The sequence below is a fragment of the Tasmannia lanceolata genome, unplaced genomic scaffold (genome assembly GCF_043159265.1).
Source record: "Tasmannia lanceolata isolate RefF3 unplaced genomic scaffold, GAP_Taslan_0.1 ptg000113l, whole genome shotgun sequence".
In the NCBI taxonomy this organism is placed as follows: Eukaryota; Viridiplantae; Streptophyta; class Magnoliopsida; order Canellales; family Winteraceae; genus Tasmannia; species Tasmannia lanceolata.
The window spans coordinates 135,727-161,217 of record NW_027518790.1 but is presented as its reverse complement, the minus strand read 5'-3'; the positions used below and the strand labels follow the sequence as shown (position 1 = coordinate 161,217).

Below are 25,491 nucleotides of genomic sequence, written 5' to 3'. Positions count from 1 at the left end.
TTAACAATCAGTATAAGAGCCACCTTCGATTTGTGGCTATTGATCAAGAACAATCAACAGATTTTCGGTTTCAAATTCTAATTGATTACTTATCTATTTAATTTCTCCACACAATCAGAATACAGTTGATTAAATTTTGGAAAAGTAGATGATAATAAATTGATTAGAATGTTCCATGTCATAATCCTAGTACAAATCCATGAGTTTTGGCTTATGATTGATGAAAAACGCTATTAAATTTTATGAAAACTGATTTTCGGCAACTTTTGATGGCAGACCCATTTTCCGGCCTCCGCCAGGGTGTGGCCGTCTGATCGGTGACCGGCCGGTATGGTTGGATAGCCGGTCACCCTACGGACCCAACGCCACAGCTGGTGGTCTAAAATCCATCCAAAAGGTAGGCTTTTTGGAAAAACAAGTTGCAGAAATATTAATTGAAAAGGGAAGGAGACAAGTGCGTCACGGTTATGCCGCGTGAGTCTCGGTGATGCCGCTCCATGACGCGAAATTCGTTTTTGATAAAAAAAAAATTTTAGATGCGTCACGGTGACGCTGCGCACGATCAGTAGGGACACACAGTGTGCGTCTTCTTCTCATTTGGGGCGTTCCGGATTCAATGGCAATGGTTTCAGAACCATCAGAGACACATATTTTACTGTTCTTTGTATTCCAACTTTAAAAGGGCATTGGAAGTTGGGTTTTGGGTTTGAGTTTCACTCCCAAACTTCTATGGCACGTGTCCAGCAACTTAAGCTACAGTTTTGCACCAGTTGTGGACACATTGGATCTTCAGAGACACATATATATGCCTTCTGACAGTCATCTTGAGGGCAACGCTCTAGTAGGAGCTACTTGCCCAACTGCGATCGTAATTGGACTACAGATCTTGGTTGTAGTGGTACTCTCCGAGTTTTGTATGATTGGCCATCGGATCCCTACTACGATATCACTCATAACTCGCTTGACCATGAGAATTTTTAAAAAATTCGGGTTCCAAATTTATAGTGCATGGACATGAATATTTAATTTTGTGTAAAAGTATACACACTAGTATTGGTGCATGCACTCAAGTACATATACCGGAGTAGTGGTGTATGTGAGAGATTAATTAATTAATTAATGACTTAATCAATTTTGGATTAAGAAAGAGGGTTCGAATTCTAATTGGCAGAAGATAAGAGAAATTTTAGGAGCTAAGAGAAAATTGATGAGATTTATGAGAGTTATACGGAGGAGAGAATTTTAGTGAGAGAGAAATATTCTTTATGGACTCCATGATGCAAAAATCTGAAACAATTGTGTCCCACTGGTTTTGGCGTCAGGACACTTCTCTACCTTATATTACTGCAAAACAAAGTGGAAAAGGACAATTTATGAAAAATGCAATCTCTCCATGTTGTCTCATCTCTTCTGAGTCATTAGTTCTCCATCCCTTTCCAATCTTGGTGCTTACTTCGGCTTGGAGCCTAGAGAAGGAGAAGCATCGTAGATCCTCCACTGTAAAGCAGAAATATAGTTCTTTCAATCTTAATGTATAACTAAGATCTTGGGTGGGAAAAAGGAGAAGATTTAAGATATGATTTTTCACAAATTAGTTTATTTTTCGGTTGTGTTTGTGATCCCTCGTTTGAGTTTAGATTATTTCTAAAACTCTTGGTTATTCTTAAAAGTATTCTTGTTTTCAATTGGATCACAGATATTTTTTGATACGGTGATATGGATGATTCAATATTTTGTTTGGACATCACATTATCTATCTATTGGATTGTGCTATATGTAGAACATAGGGGGAGATTGTTGGGTATATGATATAACCCATGTATGTTATAATATAAGCCCAATAAGATAATGGACCGGTGTAGTGGGCCTACATGAGCTAGAGTCCATTAACCAATAATTAACCCTAGTGTATCTCTATATATAGGGGCTGGAGGCAACAAACTTGGTATTCCAACTAGATACCTTGGGTGTAATGCTTCAAGCACTCTTTGCTTGACCTAATTACCTCTAACAATCTACACCTCTGTAGATAGCTTATCAAGCAAGTCTCCAACGAGTAAGTCTACAACAAAGAAAGGTGTGCCTATCATGAGAATGTTTGCTGATATTTCTCTTAGCCTTGATTTTCAGCTCCATGTTGCAAAAAGATGCAACTGCATCATAACAAATTACCGATTCCATTGGGAGTTTTACCAATTTAATCGGGACAGTGTAATGCATCAGACAACTAGGATTCACAAAGTTTAATTTGCTTCGTCGCGACGTAGGTGAAACAGCCTCCAAAATTAAACATAATTTTGAGTCCAATAATTGGTTTTGGACTCACAACTGTTGTCATCATCTTAAAAGCTCATATTGGTCTACAAGATCAATGGTTTTAATTACACATGTCCTCGTGTGGAACCCTAAAAATGATTTGAAAGATCAATTGCCAGTACTTACTCTCAATGTCCTCGCTGAAGCACACTTGCCACCACAAACTTCAGATCGGCAATGCAAGGAGGTAGGGAGTCTTTTTACTAGTGTATTCTGCAATGAATGTGCTTTTATGGCGATCTTGGCTGCCCTAATCTGCAGAGGGATAGTTAAACAAAACACTAGCATGTTACAGACAAGCAAAACTCCACTTATTCAACAGTTCCAGTCGGTGATCGTATTTCTCCCAAGACAAAAGAAAAGATGAGTAATCTGTCTTTCCGGAGTTGCTGCCACACTAAAAGAAATAATCCTGTGATAGTTCGTGTTCCTGGTCAGAAATGTAATGAAAAAGTATTTCCCATTCTTTCTCCCTGCCAGCATCCCAATCACAGTGAGGTGAGCTATTCAATCACGGCATACATGCAACATGTATGGTTGCCGGGGTAATAAAGTACAAGTGAACCCCTTTTATCATCATTACTCCATCGCCGAGTTGTCAGGCTGGAGAAAAAAATTGGAGGGTGGTCTAGGGGCACCATCCCACGTTTCGGAACTCTAAGTCGCAATGACGAGTTGTATGGAAGGAGAGAGAATGGGAGGCTACTACCATTACCGAATTGTAAAAGCAGGAGAAAGAATGGTGAGCCGTTTCAATCAACAATCCATCGTCGAGTTGTAAGACAGGAGGGTGTCCCTAAACACAATGGAGTGGTAATAGTAGCCTTGGCAAGAGAAATCAGGGTAATAAAGCACGTCTCGACCTATGAAACAAAGGCAATCCACCCAAAAAAGAGGACTATTTAACAACGACAGCATGCAATTACATTACAAGAGCAAGATCCCAGAAGAAATTTAAAACACAAGAAGAAAAAGCAAAGTGATCTCTCTACAACCAGATGCTTGTCCCATGCCGCACAAAGAATCGGAGAATCAGCACCCTACTTATTACTTCAATCAAGAAAAAATAGTAAAAATATCCATTGCAATGCACCTAGCTGAATTGAGAAAGATATAGCTCAGAGAGATTTAAAGGTGGTAAGGGAAGGCATACCTGGCACCACAACTATATCTGGATGCTGCGCTGCCGGACTCTAGCCTTCTCTGCATCAATGATTGACTCTAATAGCTGAACTGCATCCTCGAGCTTCCCTTCAGCATTCACAACCACATAATCAAATTCTTTCATGTGCTTCACCTCCTCACGAGCTGTCGCAATCCTCACAAGAAGCATATCTGTAGTTTCTGTCTTACGGTCAACGAGTCTTTTCACAAGTGCTGCTTCACTCTCTGCAACCAGAAAGATAAAGATGGCAGAATCCCCGAGTATGGATCTTAGAGTGGCTGCCCCTTGTATGTCCACTCTCAGAACAATGTCGAACCCTTTAGACATGAAGTCACGGATCTGGAGATTCAAATAAAACCTAACCCATCAAGTTAATAAAATTGAAGTGAAACTGTCCTAATAATGATGCAAGGCTGTGTGTTCTGGTGAATGTATTTGCTTGAAAGGAAGGATGTAAGACTACCCCACCACATCGGACAACCCAAAAACCAATGCCCAATCCAATATGTACGAATAAGTTTGCCTCAGAGTATGTATGTGTATATTGTGTGATACAATGTAAAATCAAGTGATACACATTTTATATTTTACCACCCGACAGAAAAGTCGATATGTATCAGGCAATGCATTATTATTGTTTTATTTTATTTTGATAAAGTATCAGGCAGTACATATTGGTATCCGATTTTTTTCCCTTTTGCTGACCAAGTAATCGAAGAATTGTATTCCATATCAAGAGCATACAAAGCTATTACAAAAATTGCCCTTCAAGTAAGCTGTCCCCAACAGCCCTATCATATTGGTATCTGATGATACTAAATCCTTGCGAGAAAAGGGATGTCCATATAAGCATGCATGAACTTATATATTTTATGAAGTAACATGAACAGAACAGCAGAGACTTCACTCTACTCAAACCAATTTTGCATAAATTGAATTCCAGATTACCTACTCTAAGCCGGACATAACCAAGTTGAGTCGGAAGAGTCAATCTACAAGTTTTCAATCATCAAATTTTATTTCAAGAACATACTGACAAAAGATGATTCATAAACCATGGCCTACAACTAAGGCCCTGTTCGTTTCAGATTGTGACAAGCAATTGCGAGCCCCTGATATGATTATTGAGTATTGACTCAAAACCAAACAAACAGGGCCTAAGTGGGCTCACAATTGGCTGCCACGATCTGAAACGAACAGGGCCTAAGTGTCTGTATGTTATCTATTTATTATTTTGAATGAGAACAAGTGATTACATCAGAAAAGGAAGAGACAACAACATCCCCCAGAAATGGGCACTACGAAAGGTGCACTCTGTGATCAATGCTAAGCTCAGCACATTCGATTGCAAGTGAATCCACCATGTCATTAGTGCTTTTCAAGGTATGCCTAAGAAACAGCATCCCTATATACGTCCAACACTTCCAAGATGATCTTTTCTTAAGCATCACAGGCCCGAGCTAAATTTCAAATCCCAAGGAATTATGTTTTAGGAATCACCATCTTCCCACAACCTCCATGATAACTCCACCTTAAATATGTGAAGCTCAGTGAGAGAATTAATTCCACCTCATTTGAGCACCTTACTAGTGACTAGCCTGAACAACAATCTCTGACCAGATGCATTCCCTAAGTCATTATAGATGCCAATGAGCCCCAAATTGCTAGAACTCTTGCCAATGTTAAGGTTAAGGGTGGCATGAGGCGGTGGTATCCATCAAGTCAAAATCATATCCAAACTTCTAAGAGTTGAAGAGATGCTTCTCCAATTCCTAAAAAATATTCCCCACCAATAGGCCCAAAGATTCTTTTCCAGCAGGGGTCAAAAGTATAGTATTTAATCTACCTCAACTTGCCTAGACAAGACTACACTACCCTTGGAGATTCTTTTGTTTCTTTCATTCTATATATCTTTATATACCCCAGAGAACTGCAAAAAGGAGATCTCCAAAAGATCATTCAATTCTAGGCAATTGGTCCTTCCAACCACTTGAAAAAACCTAAGCCATCAGGCAAGAATGCTGAAGATACTCCAAAGAACTTTAAATTGGCCAAGCAAATCAAAGCCACAATCTAGAGTGAATAAAAGGGTGGTCCATCATCTCCTCTATTTTTGTTTATTTTTTATTTTTTGAAAAAGATAACTTTCATTGATTCCATAAAATTACAGAATCCATAATAGTGCAGGAGACGAGAAGTCTCCATCGCCAAATCTCCATTACATCAATGAGACACCTTAACAGGTACCGGGAATATTAATGATTACTTCCATCCCATCCTTCGCTACTCCTTCTTTAGCGAGCTTATCTGCCTCTCCATTAGACGTCTCCTCTATTTCTATACATGAGACACCAATTAGAAAGTACATGCTCCTAACTTTCAGCGTATCACAATGTTCCAACTCTACTAGTATCACCGTCCAAAGCAGGGCTTGAAGCATGGAGCTGACCAGGTAGCCTAGGGGGTGCATGCTGGTAAGTAAAGATAGACTTCACCAAGAAGCAACCTTGGGGCCTCTAGTCCAAAATCTCTTACCTTTCTCTCAAATGGGGAGACTTGACCCTCGTCCAAAGGATAAAAAAAGGTTTCAAAACTATCATTTAAACTTGGGAATGAAACATCTCTATGACTGCACAATTGCCCTACTTGACCCTCTCAAACTCAACAGACTTGACCCTCCGAAATGGAAGTTCTGAATGTGCTGAAGATTTGTGCCAGACCCTCTGAAGAGTCTCAAACTCATCATTTTTCAAAGCCTGACCCTCTGAAATGGAAGTTCTGAATGTGCTAACAATTCTCCATGGCCCAGCACTTAAAGGCCTAAAACCCAAAACCCATGGCCCAGCACTTGAACAGCCTGCCCTAGACCCACATTTCTATTTCTGTTCCCCCTCTATTAATTCTATCCTGAACCCGCACCGCATTTGGTCTGCTCGTCGCACACTACTAGCCACGAGTCAATCAATCCATCTATATATGATTGATGGTACGAAGCCTTTTTTCAAAGCCCGAAGGCGGATAAAGAGAGGTCTCCATCCACTTCAGGCGAATATTACCTTCTCACTTTTGATTTTATAGTTTTGTTACCCGGGGGCTAAGTGCCACTTCCGGACTCTGCTCTTTTATTCCCACATGCTCACGGCGATCCCTCGAGGCATGAAAACGAAAAAAAAAAATCCATTCCAATGGATCCAACCGGATCGGTATTTTCGAATCTCGAATACCCAAATCAATTCTTGAAACCCTGCAAGTAGATAATTGAAGAAGTTGGCCCCCATGATCATATGGTGAAAGGATAACACTCTCCCTCAGGTGGATAGCTAAATCGCGGACCTTCCTTTCCACTCTCGGTTCACCTCCACATTAATCCATATTTTAGGAATCAAGGAATTGAACCTAGTGATCTAAATCCTTATTGATTATCTCATCACAGTGAAAATTTTATTTTTTTCTTCTTCTTTTTTTCTATTTTATTTTAGTCTTTCGCGCGGCCAACCAAGGCCCCTTAACGTAGCGACGGGATCGGCATTCAAGGAAGTTGATTGGGAAAGCCAGAGCAGGGAAGTGAAATAGCTAAATTAGAAGTGAAGCCCTTGATTAGCAAAGAGCTCCCCCAACGATATATAAACCGTTCCGAAATCTAAGAAAAAGACAAGGCAAGCTCAACTATTACAAATCCATTCAATCTTCGCCTGCTAGTTCCTCTCCGCTTCCATAGCATGTAGCCATTGATCCCCTTTAGCCCAACCGGATCATGGTGATACTCCGAGGAAAGCTAAAGAAGAACAAGAGAGATGTCGGTATTTGAACAAAGGGCTTTTGCGCACATCTCATTCTTGTCTGTCATCATCTCTCTTCGGTCTCTGATTTTCGAATTCTCCCGATCTTCCAAATCATTCCCGCCGGTAGGCGGCAGAGGGCAGATGAATCAAACCTATCTCTTTCCGGGAGCTAGGCTTAGGTGCAAAACTCAAACAACCGGCTTTGCTATAGAAGCACGCACTTCTTCGTCCCTCCGCTAAAATAGGTTGGAATGTTTGTATGCCTAATCTATGCAGGGTGGATGCTCTATTCAGCAATACGGGATGCCCCTGAATAACTTCTTGAAGTATTTCCCATACAATTAGTTATTTTTCTCGAATTTTACTAAGATTGCAAAGGAAATTAAGTGAAGCACTCCAGATACAAAGTATGGAAAGGTGTCTATAACTTCCCCACCCGAACCTACCCACCAACCTAGAGTAGCTAGATGGGGAAGTAAAATCAATCCTTGAGATTGTTCCTTTTAATTGTAACCAAAGAGTGTTAAAAGGAGGGTGCTGGAAAAGGGGACTATTCGTTGGGAACTACTCCATCCAGGAAAGGAAGGAGGCAAGGAATCCAGAGCGAAGGACAAGGGTCAAGATAATTCTATACTCTTTCTTTCTTCAAGCCACGGCAAAAAAGAATGACTAATAGGTGGGCTCTATGAATGAAATTTCCCGGCCCCTCTCTACGCAATTCCAATTCCATTTTGTTTTTCCAAATCTCTCTATGTTGACGAAGGGACCGTTTGAGATTGAGAGGAAGATGAATTGGGTTTAGATAGAACGTCAATCCAGTTATTCTATATCCATCCTTAATTCCCAATTCTTTCTCAAAGGAGCGGGCTCAGGCTAAATCAATGGACATTAATGAACCATCATTGATGAACGTTGCACATGACACAGTAGACACCCCCATTGTGCTCCGCTTTAGTTAACAAATAAATTAAATTTTTTTTTCACTTATTTTAAGTATTTTCCAGTCCCATTCCTAATTTTCAGAGTTTTCTATGGATTTCATTTTCTATCAAAAATTGGGAGGAATGAATTTGACCGAGGTGCAGGGCCTGTTGTTACTGATTTCAAACATACAAGTGGGTCCGTCTAATTTCCAAGTAAAATTTCATTATGAGTCTCTACCCGAACCAGTGGGGCCTTTTAATGCTTTAAGGCTTGTTTGATAATAAAATAGAGTGCTATTCCAAAGGTTAAATCGAATTCTAGGAGTATCTACCTAACATGTCAACACTCTGATTTTTTTTTATGGGTCTACACCATGCGCCCAAAATGCCAGCACTCTATTCAGTGGACAAAGATTAAATTGAATTGAATTATTGTTTTCTTATAAGAAATACAAAGCAAGAAGGGGGGCTTAAGTTACTAACTACATCCGATCATCATGAGTGGACCCACTCAAGTTTTGAAAAGTTTACTTCCATGTAATCCGCTGCCAACAAGTAGGACCCGCTCTGATTTGCAAAGAAAGGAAAACAAATTTTATTCGAAGAGCACTCTGGCCGAGGAGTATGCTTATCAATTTTGTAGTAAAAATTCTAACACGAATAGGACCCACTTAGGGCGACAAAGGCCCACTTAATTGCAACAGATTATGACGAAAATGGGATATTGGAATGACCATATTATGTGCTTAAATGTGCTGATGTGGACGGAATGAGTGAATCCGAAAGAAAGGAGCTGAGGTGGCTGTTCGGACGGACATAAGGAGTCCGTATTTTCTCTTTTGGAAATGTAATCCGGTGGCTGATATGTTACTTGTTTCAGAGAGTTTAATTCTAGTTTTGGAGAGCCACCATACGTTCAACATGCCGTTGCTATTCTTTCATTGATTTGGGACATGCAGCACATAATTAAAGAATTGAAGCATATACACGTGGACAAATCCTATTCCAATCAGCTTTATGGTGGCATATTGCCATTCTATACAGCTCCTGGTTTAGAAACAAGGAAAAAAACAATTCAGATTTGAAGCAATGTATAATATGGCATAGATAGCGTATTTCCATTTTTAATGCTATTGTTTCTTTCTTTTTTAGAAAAGTTAGTAGGTGGTGTCATGAGAAAAGAAAGTCAGCCATTGAGTGAAAAAAGAAAGGAAAGAGTATTACCTCTCCCTATATAGATTTACATGCGATGGAAGAGAATGGTTGGCTCGGAGAGGGATAACCATATGGCAACTCTCCCAATTTTGCAATCTCGAGAATAGCTTTAATGAAAAAGTGGAAACATGGTTTCTTTAGTAACGAGGAAAATCACGGGTTTCATGTGGACCCACTCTTGTGCTTGCCATATGATTCGATTGCTAAAAATGCATATGTTATTTTAGAATTCCTCCACAAGACTTTCTAAGGTTCAAAATTACTCATTTTCATTTCTTTACACATTTTGGGATTGTTTCCATTCTCAAAAGTTTGTTGCTGAAGAGTGATTGATGCTAATTTCTCCATCTTACGTACTTTTTAGTAATAAGTATCCATTGAAATATTGCTCAAAATATAATATCAATCTTGGCCCTTGTATTGGAAGATCCTAAACTTAGCAACTCAAGCTAACCATCATCTATATAAACCCCACCAAGATCACTCGGTCAGGCATCATCCCTATACCCCATCAGCCCATGTCCCCACACCATATACCCATCACATATACACATCAGACCACTCTCCTTCAAGAAGAACTCTCTCTCTCTCTCTCTCTCTCTCTCTCTCCGCGAGGCTTTGAGAGAGCTCTTGGAACCGACATCATCTCTCTCTATTTGAGATTGAAATTATTTCTTTTCTTCAACTCTGCAAAACAGCAGCCTCTCTTAAGAAAAAAATCGTTGGTGCTTTCTCGCTTTCTCTAAATTCAAGTGGTTGCATCTTTCTCTTCTCGCTCAAGTGATTAAGTTCTTCCACTTCAAGTAGGTATTTTATTCAGTTCCTTGTTGCATGTTCAGGGCTTTTCGTTTCTATGGCGTAGTTTTCATTTTTTCTATTAGTCTAAATTGCATGCTCATGTCTCTGTTTCTAAATTTTTTAATTTTATTCCATGTTCTTGTTATGATGATCTAAATCAGTCCTGTAATAAAAGTTTAGATGAAAATTTGATTAATATGGTTTAAATTATGGGAACTTAGAATTCACTGTCTTAGGGGGGCTTCAAATTCTTTTTCAAATAACAATGATAAAAAAATTTAATCAACTTAAACATTAAGGGCCCGTTTGGATGCCGAGAAGATTTTGATTTGGAATTCTCACATTTGCAGCCCGTTTTGCATTGACATTTGGATCCCGATCAAATCCTTGAATTTCTAATTCAGCGACTGACAGTGAAAAAAATCTGATTTCCAAATAAGCTGTGGAAATAAGAAATTGGAAATCCACGGAACTGACAGTTTCCTTCATCCTCTTGGCTCCTCAACCTCTCCCATGCAGCAGGAATTACGCCCTTCCCTCTTTGTCTCCCTCAACATGAGCTGGCAGATCTATTCATTTTGTACTGAAAACTCAATTCCAAATCCAAATTCAAAATCTGAGGTATCCAAACGGGCCCTAACTTCCGAAAGACCACTTAAATTTGCAAAACCAATATACATCAGACCTTGGAATTTTTCCTCGTAACTCATTTTAATTCATTTTAGATTTTCACATACAAGAATCAATTCACACAAATACAACACCAACACTCCAATTTTGCAACCTACTTCGAATGATAATAACAGCCCTCTTCCAATTAAAATCTAAGACCCATCTTTTCCCATTGATAACCACAGCCCCACTTCAATTGATATTTGCAGCACCCACTTCCTAATTATATTCACAGCCCATGTTTAGCACAGCCCACTTCAATTGATATTTGCAGCCCCCACTTCCTGTTTGATAACCACATCCCACCTTCCTAATTGAAAATCATAGACCCACCATCCTATTTGGTAACAACAACCCTTCTTCAATTGGTAACCAACAAAGGGAAATGACTTGTTCACCCTTACTTTTTCCTCGGACCACCCTATTAGTGTCATTATGAATTTATGATTACTCTTTTCACACTATAAGGAGGGTAGCTCGGGAACAAAAGGGGCCGGTTATGTCACTTCTAAATAGAAGAAAATATAAAACAAGAATACATAAAGGGAAGTGATATCAGCACTCCCACCGTTTTTAATTGAACAAAATCAACTTGTCTTTACTTTTTTTAAATTGGCCTATGAGAACTTTTTGGAAAATGTAATGATTTTTGAATGCTAAAAGACAAGATGGGGGAGTGTACATAACAAAACAATGGGGGTGTAGGTATCAATTCCAACTAACCATGCTTCAAAAGACAAAAATGAAAAACTACGGCATAATAAGACAAACTTATAAGCTCCTTACACCCAACTTGATAGCTCCACTAGCCTAGTTTGATAATCACGGTTCACTAATATAACTCCTATATACTCTGTTCATTAATATAACTCGTACACACAATAATTCATATACACATAATTCACATGCACAGAGTCCACTTATATAAATCATACACACAGTTCACTTAAAAATCCTCTCAACACAACTTAAAATCCATAAACAAAAAGACAACAACTTGAAAACCAAATTAAGAAAAATCATTAAAAAAAGAAAAATTAATTAAAACGCTAATTAAAAGCCATTCATTTAAAAATACACTACAAGCCTCAAGTGAATCAAAACTTTCCAACTAATTAAACTTAAAATCTACCACACACATTAAATTTTCCAGATAATTAAAAACTTCAAGAAAATCAATAAAAGATTCAACAAACCCTAAAGAATTTGAAATTCCTAAGAGCTTTGGATTCGAACTCCTTTAGGAACCTTTATTCATTAGGCTAGTCAAACTTTTAGCTATAGGTCGCTAGCAAACCCTCAATCCCTCAGGTCAAGCCTAGTTGCACATAGAAGGCTAGGTCCCTTGCATTAGTTGCATCTAGAGATCCTAGATGGAACCCTTAAGCAAACAAAGTCAATCACCAATTCCAGTCCCAGACCCATAAGTTAGGCATTTAAGCATGTAGTTTAGGCACCTTAGGATGTTGAACTACGAGCGACTTGATCCCTTGCGGTTGGGGTACGTAGGCAGCTTGGGTGGCCTCCAAGTTCAGACGCACTCTATTCTTTTCTTTTTTTTTGTCCCCTCTTGTTCTATCTCATTGCTTGCTCTTTTGTATATACTGTCGATTGTTTTCTTTTGTGTAAATAAAATCAACAAAATAAAATACTAAGACTCACATCTAATTAGATCATTTAGGCTACATGTCCCTTAGATCACACATCTCAAATAATTTATCAATCCTTTTGGTTAAATGTAAATAAAGAAGACTCTTGGAAGTAAATACCGGTTTTACCGGGAAAAGGGTCCCTAACACCTTCCCTTCTCGTAATCAGGTAACGGACCTAACTCTCTGGTAACGTAGATTAGTTTACACTGTCATTTATGGGTCCTAGGTCCCTTACCTAGGTGGCGACTCTGGTCATTGTTCTTTTGCGTGAAATTTGGATTATTCCGTAGTCCCAAGTTCACGGAAAAGAAGGTTTACTCACAGAAATATCAAATCCAACACCACTTGTCCTGAGCTCGTGGGGATACCCTCCTGACACGGTACCACATACACGATCAATTCGACTCAAGGTCCGGCGCTAATAGAAGTTGCTTACATGTTTCTAGCAATTCACAGGGCATCATGAAATGATACAAGTCTTGGATAAGAATCTACAACGCACTAGAACACCCTTGTTGACGATCCTTTACTCCGGCAGCATCTAGGGTTCCTTGAACAATGTGATATCTCACACTGAGTAAATCTTAACCCTTCCTCCTCTTACTAAGACTACAGAATAGCAGAAACGTTTGAATAAGTTTGATTCTTTATCGGATCTTAAAAACCCACTTTACGAAGATCTCTTCCTTCTCTTTGGGATCGAACATCAATCACAATGATTCGATAGATGGCTCATTGGGATAGATATTAAGGATCCTTTTCGAAACTCTTTTGCTTTGAGCTTTTGACTTGTAAAAAAGATCCGGCCCCTCTTTTTATATCTTTCGAAATTTCTGCTCACTCTGCCTCGAAGAAAATAGTTTATTGCTAAGGAGAACCCCAAAGATTTGAGACCAAAAGCGGTTAGCAGTGACCATCGAATACGTCCAGAAAGGCATTTCAAGAATCGATATGATTCTATCTCTGTTCGTTCCGTTTGAAGAAAGGAAGGGCATAATGTGGAAATTAGGTGATCCAGATTCATCGCGACTATAAAAAAGCAAAAGAATTTCAATCTTTGAATCGAGGGTTCAAAATGTAAGACTTATCTGATCTTATCAATTGTTATGTTAGAGTCGAATTTATTTTATCGAATAAATCATGAATATGAATGTTTCTAGGACAGTATTAAAGATCTCATCGAAAACTTACAGCATAGGCTTTTATTGTCCCCCCTTTTTCATCCGTCCGTAAGACCTAGCTCCCATTCTTTATCACCAGATCGGCCCGTTCCGCCATAAGTACCTCCATATTCTGTTGAGTAGGATTTGACAATAGGTTTGAGTCAGTGATTCGAAGACTTCCTTTCCTTGATCTTGATTCACGAATAAATTCAAGAATTAGGATACCGGTTGATGAGCATGAACTATCCATGTGGCTGAGAGCCCTCACATCCCAGGCACAACGACGCAATTATCAGGGGCGCGCTCTAAATATCTCTCTCAATTCAAAGATCCAGGATTTGAAAAAAAGGATAAGATTGTGCAGTTATGAGAATGAACAAGAATGCTTGCCTAAAGTGTATGATCCTTTTTTAAAAGGACCATATCGTGGAATAATAAAAAAAGGTTGTCGTTAATTTCTTCATGCTCGTTCCAAGTTCGAATTACCATTTGTACAAATAAGAATCCCCTTCCTTACATGATTTCTTCTTCATATAGATAGATATAGGATCTATGGGGCAATTACTTGCGAGAGTGGAAAGAGATAAAGACAAGGGAAGGAAGCTAGCGATAGACTTTCCAATCGAACATGCTTCGGGCGGGCGAGATGGCTGGTGGTGTTGAATCCTTGCTTCTTCCTCGAGCCCTGTTATGATCGCGCACTCGACGATTACGTGTAGGGCATTGCTTGGTTCGGTAGCCCGTGGAGCGCATAAGGTTTTGATCCTTTTGTTCTGGGATGAATAGCCTCTCATCATATTACAGCGGGGACATTAGGGATATTGGCGGGACTATTCCATCTTAGTGTCCGCCCGCCCCAACCTTTATTGGTTTTTTTCTCGTTGTTGATACCAGCAAGACCTAGCCAGATGATGTCTGTTGGTTGGTAGTGAGAGGACTCTTAGTACCCGCACACCCAAAAGGGGGCGGTGACTCGTCTATGCTTTCCGAGGCGCTGCCTGTGACTCAGCATGGGTCATAAGACAATTCAGGGTTCATATTATTATTAAGAATAGGAAGGAATAATCGAATCAAGCTCATGGATTTACCTAGGTCGGATTGTGGCCCAATAGAAAGGAAGGATTTGTATCTTCGAAACCCATTGGAACGGGCAATGGACAAGGGAGGAATCGTCCAAAAAGTGGGTGGGGCACCCATTTGTTCTTTTTTTCAATAAATGGTTCAAATCATTTTATTGATATGAGTGTTCTACATTAGATAAACTGCCAACAATTCTATTCATTTTTAAACCATATCCATACTAACATAACTCCGTCCCTATATAAACACATACCCCCCTAGTTTTTTAAGGAAAAGAGCATCCCTCTCCGATCCTTTTCTTTATCTCATCTGCCCTCTCTCTCTCTCTCTCTCTCTCTCTCTCTCTCTCTCTCTCTCTCATCTGCCCCCCCCCCTCTCTCTTGCTCTTGGCTGGGCCCCCCTCTCTCCCTTCACTCCCTTTCTAACGGCCATAACCCGCTACCCCTCCCTCCCCTCTCTCCTTTTGACTTCCACTTATTGGATGACCACGACACGAGGCCCTAGCTATGCCGCTCCCAGATACTCTTCCCTCTTTTCTCCTACTCTCCTTAATTCACTTTCTCCCTCGATCCCCTTTTCTTTTCATCTCTTCCCTTCTCTTTCTCAACGCTTTCCCCTCTCCTCCAGAACCTTTTCCCCAATCAGCCCCTAATCACCCTTGTTACCCATCACCTTTGTATCCCGGTCCTAACACCTAATTGCCTTCTTTGTTGCCACCATTAGGGGTTCTGATTTGAGCCTTTATGTTTGACTTATTTTGGATCTATTATTTATGCCACATATACTTGTGATCTAGTTTCTTTTCTTAGTTAATTTATTATGGATCTGATGTATGGAACACTGCTTGTATTGATTATGCTTTCTATTGATGAATGAACTCAATAGCTTTGAACTTTTTATAAAAATTACTATGTTATATTTAATTTGTTTAGGAATGCATGTTTTGGCCTACTAGAATTAGAAACTTTAATATTGCTGCAAAGTTCAAGTTCCCAGAACTGACTTGTGAACCCTAGTTTTGCATCAATAATGAACCTTATCTTTCTCATCCATGGGTTGTTGCATGGCTTCGAATTAGTCAAATAAACCTTTGAGTTTATTAAAAAAATGCTAGAATAAAGACTTCCCTTACAACATATTTGAAGCTCCATCGAGTTTGATGATGCGAGACCATGGTTTTAAATTTCGGCCGAAACGTTTCGTTTCGGCCGAAATATTTCGGTTTCGGTGGAAAACGAAACGAAATTCACATTGAGTCTGAAAAGTACTAAACTTTGCCGAAACGTTTCGAAAATTTCGGTCGAAACGAAATTCGGTGAAATTTCGATCGAAACGAAATTCGGTGAAACGTTTCTGAAATTTCGGTGAAATTTTTACAAAATTTCGTCATAAATTTCGTACAGAAACCGAAACCGAAACCAAGATTTAAAACCTTGTGCGAGACTTACTGCTAGAAATAAGGGCCATGGAGGGCTTTCCAGAGTTATCTAGAAGAGGAGATATCTAGAACAAAAGCGAGGACTTCCGGGGTAAGAGTAGAGTTGATCTAGGCTATGATAAGTTATCATTTGTTAGCCATGCGTCGTATTCAAGATTCTTTTCCCATAAAATAGCTTTCTCTTCTCCTATGGTACAACTACCTCCTCCCTTTTGAACATATTCAGCAGGAGTAATAGTTATTCCATTTAGGAGAGATAGTATTCCCTGAGCACAGACAATAGGTGTAAGATCTGGATCTTCCATAGAAGAAAAGTATCATGGGAGAATTAGATTGTAACTAGGCGAGCAAGTGCTGGGCAAGGAGAAATGAGGAGAAGAGAGATCTAGATGCCATGAGAAAAGTGAAGGGGAGATGTGGAATAGGCTGAAAGATAGAAGAAGTATTATAATTTGTTCGAAAGTGACGATTGATGTGAGAAGGACAAGAATACTCGAAAGGTTGGACAGATGATGGCTGAAGGAAATTCTAGGGGCCCTGCCTTCCTATCTATTCATGAAAGTAATAGCCCATATAATCTCATGGGTGAAAACCCTTCCATCCTTTAGATTTGTATCCGCTTATGACCTTTGGGAAGGATGAAAAGAAGTCTACATGGATGTGGATAAGAAACAAAAGGTATTACAAGTATGGGAACCACCACCGATAGATTGTCTTAAGCTGAATTTTGATGGATCTAGCTGGGACAATCTGGGTCCTGCTGGAATTAGCGGGGTATTAAGAAAAGACAAAGGGGAAATAGTTTGGGCCTATGCGGGGCCTATTGGGGTGGCGGATGCAACGGAAGCCGAGGTTAGAGCGGCTCATCAAGGCATTCAGTTATTGGCCTCTAATGGTGTGTAGTGAATGAGTTGGTGGAAGGAGATTCATTAAATGTCATCAAAAGGTTGAAAGGAACCCAAAAACATCCTTGGAGATTTGACGGATTCTTTGATGAGATACTGGATTGTACAAGATCTATGTCAGTTTCCTTTAAACATGTGCGGCGTTCGGCAAATGAGGTGGCTGATAGCTTAGCAAGATTAGGGCTGTCGAGAGAGTCTTTAGCACTATTTGACTCCCTCCCACCGTGACTTTTTAGTTTTTTGTATTTTGTATTTGCATTGCTCCTTCATCCTTCTGTAATTTGACCATCTCGGTCTTCTTTAATCAATTTGGCTATCATCCAAAAAAAAATGAAGGCTGAAGGAGAGGATCGAGCAAGATGGTCGAATGGGAGGGATTTTGGTTTTTCTAAGAGGGGTAATGGGTACAAGGGGTTCTCTAAACTTGGATCTTTGTTTTTAATGGAGATGGATATGGAGAAGAGAGAATAAGGTTTGCAAAGTTTGGATAATGAAAGTTGAGTTCTGTGAAGATAAGGGATGGGTGGATAGGGTTTTTGAAGATATGTTTCGGGTTTTGGTAGAACAGAGAGTATTAGGAAATAAGATTAGAAATGAGGATAAGAGAAGTGGGGAGTTTAGGGTTTCAAAGTAGAGAAGGTTTTGTAGAGATTATGAAGAAAAAAGAAAATGGAAAGTTAGGGTTTCGAAGTGAAGATGTTGTAAATTTATTGGAATGAGAAAATATGCTCTTGAATCTTGATCGAAAGTAGGTCTAATACCATGTAAAAGCGACCTCAAACATAGAAACATTCAAAAGAGACGAGATGAGACGAGATGATAGTCATGGGATGTGATTGTATTCTCACTATCATGTAAGTGAATGTAAGGAGAAGAGATGACACACACACACACACACACACACACACACACACACACATACATATATTTGGTAGGAAAGCTGGGAATGAACCTTACGACCTCAAGGTTGAGAACCAAAGCCTCAACCAATTGAGCCACCGGCCCAACCCGGCATATCTATATGCCGGGTTATCTGAGCAGCTGCTGCTCAGATAAGCATTGGCGGGTGGCTCATGTCATGGGATGTGATTGTATTCTTACTATCATGTAAGTGAATGTAAGGAGAAGAGATGACACACACACACACACACACATACATATATTTGGTAGGAAAGCTGGGAATGAACCTTACGACCTCAAGGTTGAGAACCAAAGCCTCAACCAATTGAGCCACCGGCCCAACCCGGCATATCTATATGCCGGGTTATCTGAGCAGCTGCTGCTCAGATAAGCATTGGTGGGGGGGGGCACATTTTTTGAGGGATCCAAAGCATTCATTTGGAAGGCCCTTCCATGGATAGGGTGTGTACTAAAAATCAGATCAATAGGATCATCCTAAGCCAATCAAAGGTGGAGGGGAAAATGGACAGACACTGTGTGTCCATGTTTCTGCCCATTTTTTCCCTCCACAAATGCAGGGTTAGGATGATCCTATAGGGCTGATTTTTGGTACACACCCTATCCATGGAAGGGCCTTCCAAATGAATGCTTTGGACCCCCCCAAAAATGTGGGGTCACATGTGTTTGTGAGCTCCTGCTCAGATAAGCTTATCTGAGCAGGAGCTTACCCCTGCTCAGATAAGTTTTTTTTTGGAAAAGGTTTACCCCCTACAAAATCGAGCTTGCCGTTTATAATTCGAGTTTGCCGCCCGTTTAGAAATTTGATTTGCATCATTAATTAATTTGATTCTAAGGTTTGACTTTGCCGGCCCTACAAAATGCTTTTGCCGCCCACTAATTCCATTTCCCAATTTCCCTGCAAGCTAAATTAGTTTTAACAGTAAATTCGATGTAAGAGGCAAGAACACATCAAGCTACTGACATAGAGATACAAACTGGCTATAGTGAACCTCGAGCGACAGATCACCATGGCGTAATCGCATCCAGTCAGAATATGTGTTACAAATACGAGTGAGATGATGTGCTCCAGTTTGGTAGTAGTTGGTCCCATCAAGTTTGGCAGTAGTCAATTGTGGGTAAGAGTTGTCTACAAGTGCCAAGGTAGAAGACGAAGACGAAGGAGGGGCCGAGGGTGTGGTAGAAGCACGGATCTCAGTAGTCATGCCAATAGAGGGATCAACAATAACAGGAAGATCCATCAGGACAACAAATGTCAACAATAGAGAGACCAACACCAACGGCTACAACTAGTAGAACTGGAGACGACGAAGGATAAAACCAACTAATCAACAGAGGGACTCATAGGACGATCGCACGAGTGAAGAAGAGGTGCAAAGATGAGCCCATAGAGAAGCTGGAAGATGCGGGAGATGAAAACAAAGAAGACAAATTTAACACATGAAACTAAAGGAGAAAAATTGGGTTGTGTTTAGGGTTGTATTCTTCTCGTCTCGTCCCGTCTTCAGGAGACAAATTTAAAACATGAAACTCAGTTCGTCTCGTCTTCAGGAGACAAATTTAACACATGAAACTCAGTTCGTCTCGTCTTCAGGGTTGTGTTTTTGAAGTTCTAGGTTTTGGGTTTCTTCAAAGATGGGTGGTGGTGGAGGGTGGGTTTTGAAGGATTAGGGTTATAGTTAGGGTTAGGGTTAGGGTTAGGGTTAGGTGGGAGAGATGATAAGAGTGGTTTTCGGAGAGGAGGAGAAGATGGAGGCTACGGGGTTTCCCTAGGGATCAGATCCCTAAGGCTCTGATACCATGTTGTGAGAGAGAATAGAGAGAAAGAGAAAAGTGAGTTAGGGCTAGCTCCCCCTCACTATAGTATTTATATATTAAGAGATAGAAATAGATACAATGACTATAATGCCCCTACTGGGCTTATTCTAACACTCATAATTCATTAAAGGGAAAAATACATATACACCCCCTCACCTTTATGACATTGCCAACTACAACCTTGACTTTTAAAAGTCACCAACTACACCCCCTTAGGTTTCAATTTGTTCATCCACAGATCAAAGTGTTAGGATGATTCTGTGGAGTTGATTTTTCATTTTTTTTGGCACACCCTATCTATGTCAGGGCCCAATGGCCCATCAAATGAACGCTTTGGATCATCCAAACAATGTGGGCCCACTGTGTTTTTGGTAGTGTATGGATTCAGGTATGGGGTTTGGAGGGGGTATGGGGTCTTCATTAGCATTGATAGTGTTTCAAAAGAGGGGGTTTACCTTACACAAATAGAAACCTCAGGGGGTGCAGTTGGTGACTTTCAAAAGTCAGTGTTAGAGTTGAAAATGTCAGAAAGTTGAAGGGTTGTAACAGTATTTTTCCCTTCATCAAAACATCTTCAAAGGAGTTCCCATTTTTATATGATATGAAGCACTTTCTTCTAGGCACAAATACTGAAAACCTTTACTACGCACTTTCTACCAGTAAAACGCTTTTAAAACAGTCGTAACTCGTAAACAAACCAAAATCCTTTAATAACAAAAATAGTAACTGTCCAAAGGAACTAAAGCAAATCTCGCCAAAAATATAACTTTCTATCCTAAAGTTTATAACTATAAACAAATCATAATTCATCAAAAGTCTAACTCATATCAGAGGGAAATGGCATCAAGAACCATGTTGAGGATTTGCAATTGCCAGTATCAGAATTTCAATTGGCGGAAGACCTATAGAATTTGCAATCGCCCTGGGATGCATCTGGCTGCGTTGGGGAAAGGGGGTGCTCGTACACGAAAGAAAGAAAGGGGGAACTGGCATTGTACCCCTTGCCGGTACCTTAATTTTGAGTGGCAAAAGAATTGTCATTGGTGTCGCCGAAGTAGAACTCCTTCCAAGTGGGTTCCTCGCCCCTTATCCCGCCCCCCAGCCAGCCCGGTTTTGACCCAGTTGGACGATGACCCATGGCCCGATACGAGCACTATTACTCACCGGATTGGAGGATCCCCGAGATTGTGCATCACTGGTAAGGAAGTGGAGGTTCGGATGGAATCCCTAAAGTCCTGTTTGATTGGGAAAAGGAAGAACCCTATCGGAGCTTTAGAAGACCTTTGGCTCTGGGCAAAAACTTCTTAGAACATTCCATCGTAGCAATGCCCATGTATTCTGTCGGAAGACGAAGTTCTGTTTATGTTCGACTCTAAAATGCAGGCTCTCAAGGTTCTTTCTTCTAGTTCTGAATCTTTAGCACCCTATCTGAATTCGCTTTCACTATGGAAAAAGGAATTCGCTCAAGGGGACGAACCTATGTGGGTCAATCTCTACGGTATCCCGTTACATGCTTGGGCAATATCAACGGTGGAGGCTATAAGTGGTTTGCTTGGCAGAGTTCTAGAAACTAAGATGGAAGGTAATCATCAACACTGTATGAGCTTTCTTTCGGTCAAAGTCCTTGCTTTCCGAAGGCCCCTTTGTTGTCATCAGAATTTTAAACCATACCTATAGGATTGGTATCAAATTCCCTGAGCATCCTGGGTCTTTTGTTCCTTTGGCCCGGCGGGTGCCCTCCGGCAGTTTTAGGCCTTGATTATGGGGCTAGGTAGGAGGCCCGTAATTTTTCCCGCCCCTCTCTGATTTCAAATTTCAAATTCTTGATGGCGTGAGCCTGCATGGGCTTTGATTCTCTTGGGCCTCTTGGATTGATCCTTCATACCTTTTAGGGCTTTTGGGTGTGATTATTAGTTTCCGAGGGTAGTATCGTCTTTTACTTTGGTAGGCATGTCCTTTCCTTTTTGGTTCGATTTCCCGAGGAGGGGTTAATTGGTCTTCTTGATGTTTATTGGGTAAAGTTGTGTAGTTGCCTCTAGGTTTTCTTTGCCTTCATTCTTTCTTTGCTTCTCGCTGGAGTATTTCGTGGTTGCTTCTTTTCTGTCTTCTGGTCTTGTATCGTATTTGGATTATGTTCTTTTAGCTTATCTCTAGGAATGGATAGTCATGACCCCTCTTCTAGTTTCCCGATGGTTTATGAAGGTAGAAGAGCACGTCTGTCTTCAGAGGTGAGAATTTTGGAAGATATTTTAAGGAGGATGGAGGAGGCGAATTATGATGAAGAAAAGGCTGCCTTAATGGATCCTTGGCCCAAGGAGGTAGCTGATGACCTACTCCGAAAGCAATGGGATATTTTCAGACAGGAAGCCCAGGAATGCCCATTCACCCTAAACCGGCTCACAGGGTCAACAGAGATTAGGGAAACCCGATCGCCTCTCTTTGCACATCCGTTTTTCAAATTTCTTCTGGCAGAAGAAAAAGATATGAGGCTTAACTAGGAAGCCAATAAAATTATTGACATTCCCCAGTCGTCTGGAGCAAGTTCCAGAGGAACTTCTTGTAGAAATGCCGGATTTTATGATTCAGCACGTCTTGGACAATCTTGAGAAGTGTGCGACTTAAGGTTTCAGGGGGGAAGACTGGTTCCGACGAATCACAATTTTTTGGTATATGTAGAAGGTCAGCCGAACGGTTTCTTGTAATACAATAGGTAGCTAAAAGAAAGCAGGGGCAATTAAATTGGTGGTTACTTCTAAAGAGATTTGGGTGTGTTTCTTTTTGCAGATTGGACGTTTTTGGAAGGCATAGTTGAAGGTTGCAGGAAAACTTGATAAGCAAGAAAGTTCAGATGTTGGAGTTTTGTCAGATGTTGGAGTTTGTATACAATCTTTTATGTTTTTGCTTTGGGTTCCAGACATAGGCTCCTGGATTATCATACTATGTAATTTCTAGTCGGACTGCTGGTCCCCATGTATATTTCATGGTATGAATATAATATTCACTTTTCAAAAAAAATAAACAAATCATAATTCAACACTCTTATTCAACTTAAACCTCCTCAATTTAAAAATAAAAAGTATAGAAGGTTCAAACAATCCCAATTTTTCACAACATATGCAAATTCTAAAACCCAACGAAATATCCCAAAAATTCAAATAAAGATCAATAAAATCATGAAAGTTTCATTCTTCAAAGGTCACCGTTCTCCAATTTATTGGTTTGAAGAACTTGTGGATTTGTGTGTGTGTGTGTGTGTCTATATATATATATATATATATATATATAGAGAGAGAGAGAGAGAGAGAGAGAGAGAGAGAAAACTGTTGGTGAGCTTAAGCGCACCAAACCTATGGTGCGCTTAAAGCTCCCCAATCACATGGGGGCCCACTTTGTTAGGTGATCCAAAGCATTCATTTTAAAGGCCTTATGATAGATAGGGGGTGTACCAAAAATCAGCTCCATAGGATCATCCTAACCCCTTCATTTGTGGAGGACAAAAATGGGCAGATTTGTGTCTGTCCATTGTTGTCCTCCACAAATGGAGGGGTTAGGATGATCCTATGGAGCTGATTTTTGGTACACCCCCTATCCATGTAAGGGACTTTAAAATGAATGCTTTGGATCACCTAACAAAGTGGGCCCCCATGTGATTGGGGCGCTTAAGCTCACCAAAAGTTTGGTGAGCTTAAGCGCACCAACAGTTTCCTCATATATATATAATTTCTACATATTGTTCTTTTGTAAGGACGGTTTTCTAGGATATGAATGACTGAAATCCACGTGTCTTTATGCTGCATAGGTTTCGATATGAGCATGTTGGAATTTGTTAATCCACCATCTTGATAATGGCATCTCTATGTGTCGCTTTGCAAGTAATCAAAAGTCAAAACATTGGCAAAACAAAGAAAAGACAACAAAGAAAAGAGCTATTGTGGACTATTCAAGAAATTTCATGTCTCAAATCCATATCTCTGTTTCAAACCTCCATCAAAATTTCAATGCATTATAAGATTTCTCAAAACTCAAATTTATATGCACAAAATCTTTCTTGTAAGATTACTGTGAGATAGTTGGTTTACAGGAAAAACAATATTGTGTGCGTAGGTGAAATCGAGGGTGCCTAACAGACCTCTCAGTGAAGAAAAATGATAACATTGCATGTTGAGACTGAAATGTTAAAAACATGAGTAACATGCATCAGAAGACATAAAAAACCGATTGACTGATGTAGGCTTTTCTATTGTTGATGGCCTTTTAACTTACTTCTATAATAGAGATGGATACTACGTATCAGTAATACTGGTACCGTTCTAATCTATGATCTTAATAGAGCATTTGTTATTTATGAAAAAACAATAAAAAGGACAAGTGTTGCAAGAACCCAATACTGTTACTCATGCTTTTGCAAAGTAACAAGATCATGCTTTTAGAACTTCCTGTCTTAAAACATCATAGAGGCCAACGATAGACAATAACTCCCCCCCGAACACAGCTTACAACTTTCATCGTACTGTTCTCTCCAAAGAGAAACCCTTCTCAAAATCTCAAAAGGTGCTGAGTTGGAATCCCATTCTAAGGATTCTTGTGGTTCCGGAGGATCCAGCTACAGGAGAACAAGGAACGGAGAGCTCTCCCCCTTTTTCCGCCCGAGTCTTTGGTCTTAAGAATGCTGGTTTTAAGAATGAGTGATTGCCCTTCCCTTACTTATCACGCCCTCAAAAGGCCATGGGAAGCTTCGTCTAAAACTTCAGATAGGGAATTGGCATCGGAAGTATCTTTCTACATTATAGACGCCGATGAGATACTACATTATAGACGCCGATACATCGAGTCTTTGGGTTTCCGAAATAGTATAATGTAAAAAGAACTGCTTCAAAAAGGAAGATTTATCCTTCTTCACATAGAGTGAGTTGTCTCTCAGCACTTGGAAGACGGTTCATAAGTGGTCTACATGTTCTTCCAATGTGTTGCTATAGACCACTATGTCATCAAGATAGACCACCACAAAGACGAAATAATCTCAATTTGACGACAAATCCGGTCACTTCCTTCGTTGGTTCTCCGTTCGGTTTGGCGGGGAGACTAGTGCGAGCTCGAGACTACAATAATAGAAGAACTAGCTCGTGTCCCCTGGTTGAGGGGACATTCTCCCTTGGCCCTCACTTCGTTCGTTCAGTAAACGAAGTTCAAAATTCTATCGTTTCCCTCTTTGACTGGATTTGGGTATATTTTTTTGGGTGTGGGATATGGGATTTTTTTTTTTTTTGGGAAAGATCATATGGGATATGTTAAGAACAGAAGTTAAAGAGCAAACTCATTTCAAATATACTGAGAATTGAATACCTGCTGCTTCGGAATCCCCTTGTAATCTCCATACACAAGAGCATATTCAAGAAGTTCATTCCTCTCAACCATTGAGAGAAACTGCTCTTTTGTAACGAAATAGTAATCCTTTCCATCCACTTCACCTGGTCTTTTTGCACGGCTTGTCGCTGTGACAACAAAGTGAATTCCACTCCGAACTTCTATTAGTCTCTGCAAAACCAACGATGACTGAGAATTAACGATCTTCAGCAACCTTCGTCATACTCAATGCCTTCAACCTAAAGAGAGCGTCTAAAATTCCTCTGGCAGAGGAGACTCTGA

General features: G+C 40.1%; 1 protein-coding gene across 4 annotated transcripts in view; it reads right to left on the bottom strand.

Annotated features, from left to right (window-relative positions):
* Window positions 1-1,277: 1,277 nt before the first annotated feature.
* LOC143865839 (guanylate kinase 2, chloroplastic/mitochondrial-like) overlaps window positions 1,278-25,491 on the bottom strand; it is a 37,031-nt gene continuing 12,817 nt past the window's right edge. The window contains exons 3-5 of one of the 4 annotated variants that reach the window (XM_077375942.1): window positions 25,189-25,380; window positions 3,470-3,820; window positions 1,278-1,497 (exon numbers count right to left, since the gene is read on the bottom strand). In XM_077375942.1, the coding sequence (XP_077232057.1) occupies window positions 3,482-3,820; window positions 25,189-25,380 (531 nt within the window). In that variant the 3' untranslated portion in view covers window positions 1,278-1,497; window positions 3,470-3,481. The other 3 variants (XM_077375941.1, XM_077375943.1, XM_077375940.1) reach the window with 3 other exon arrangements.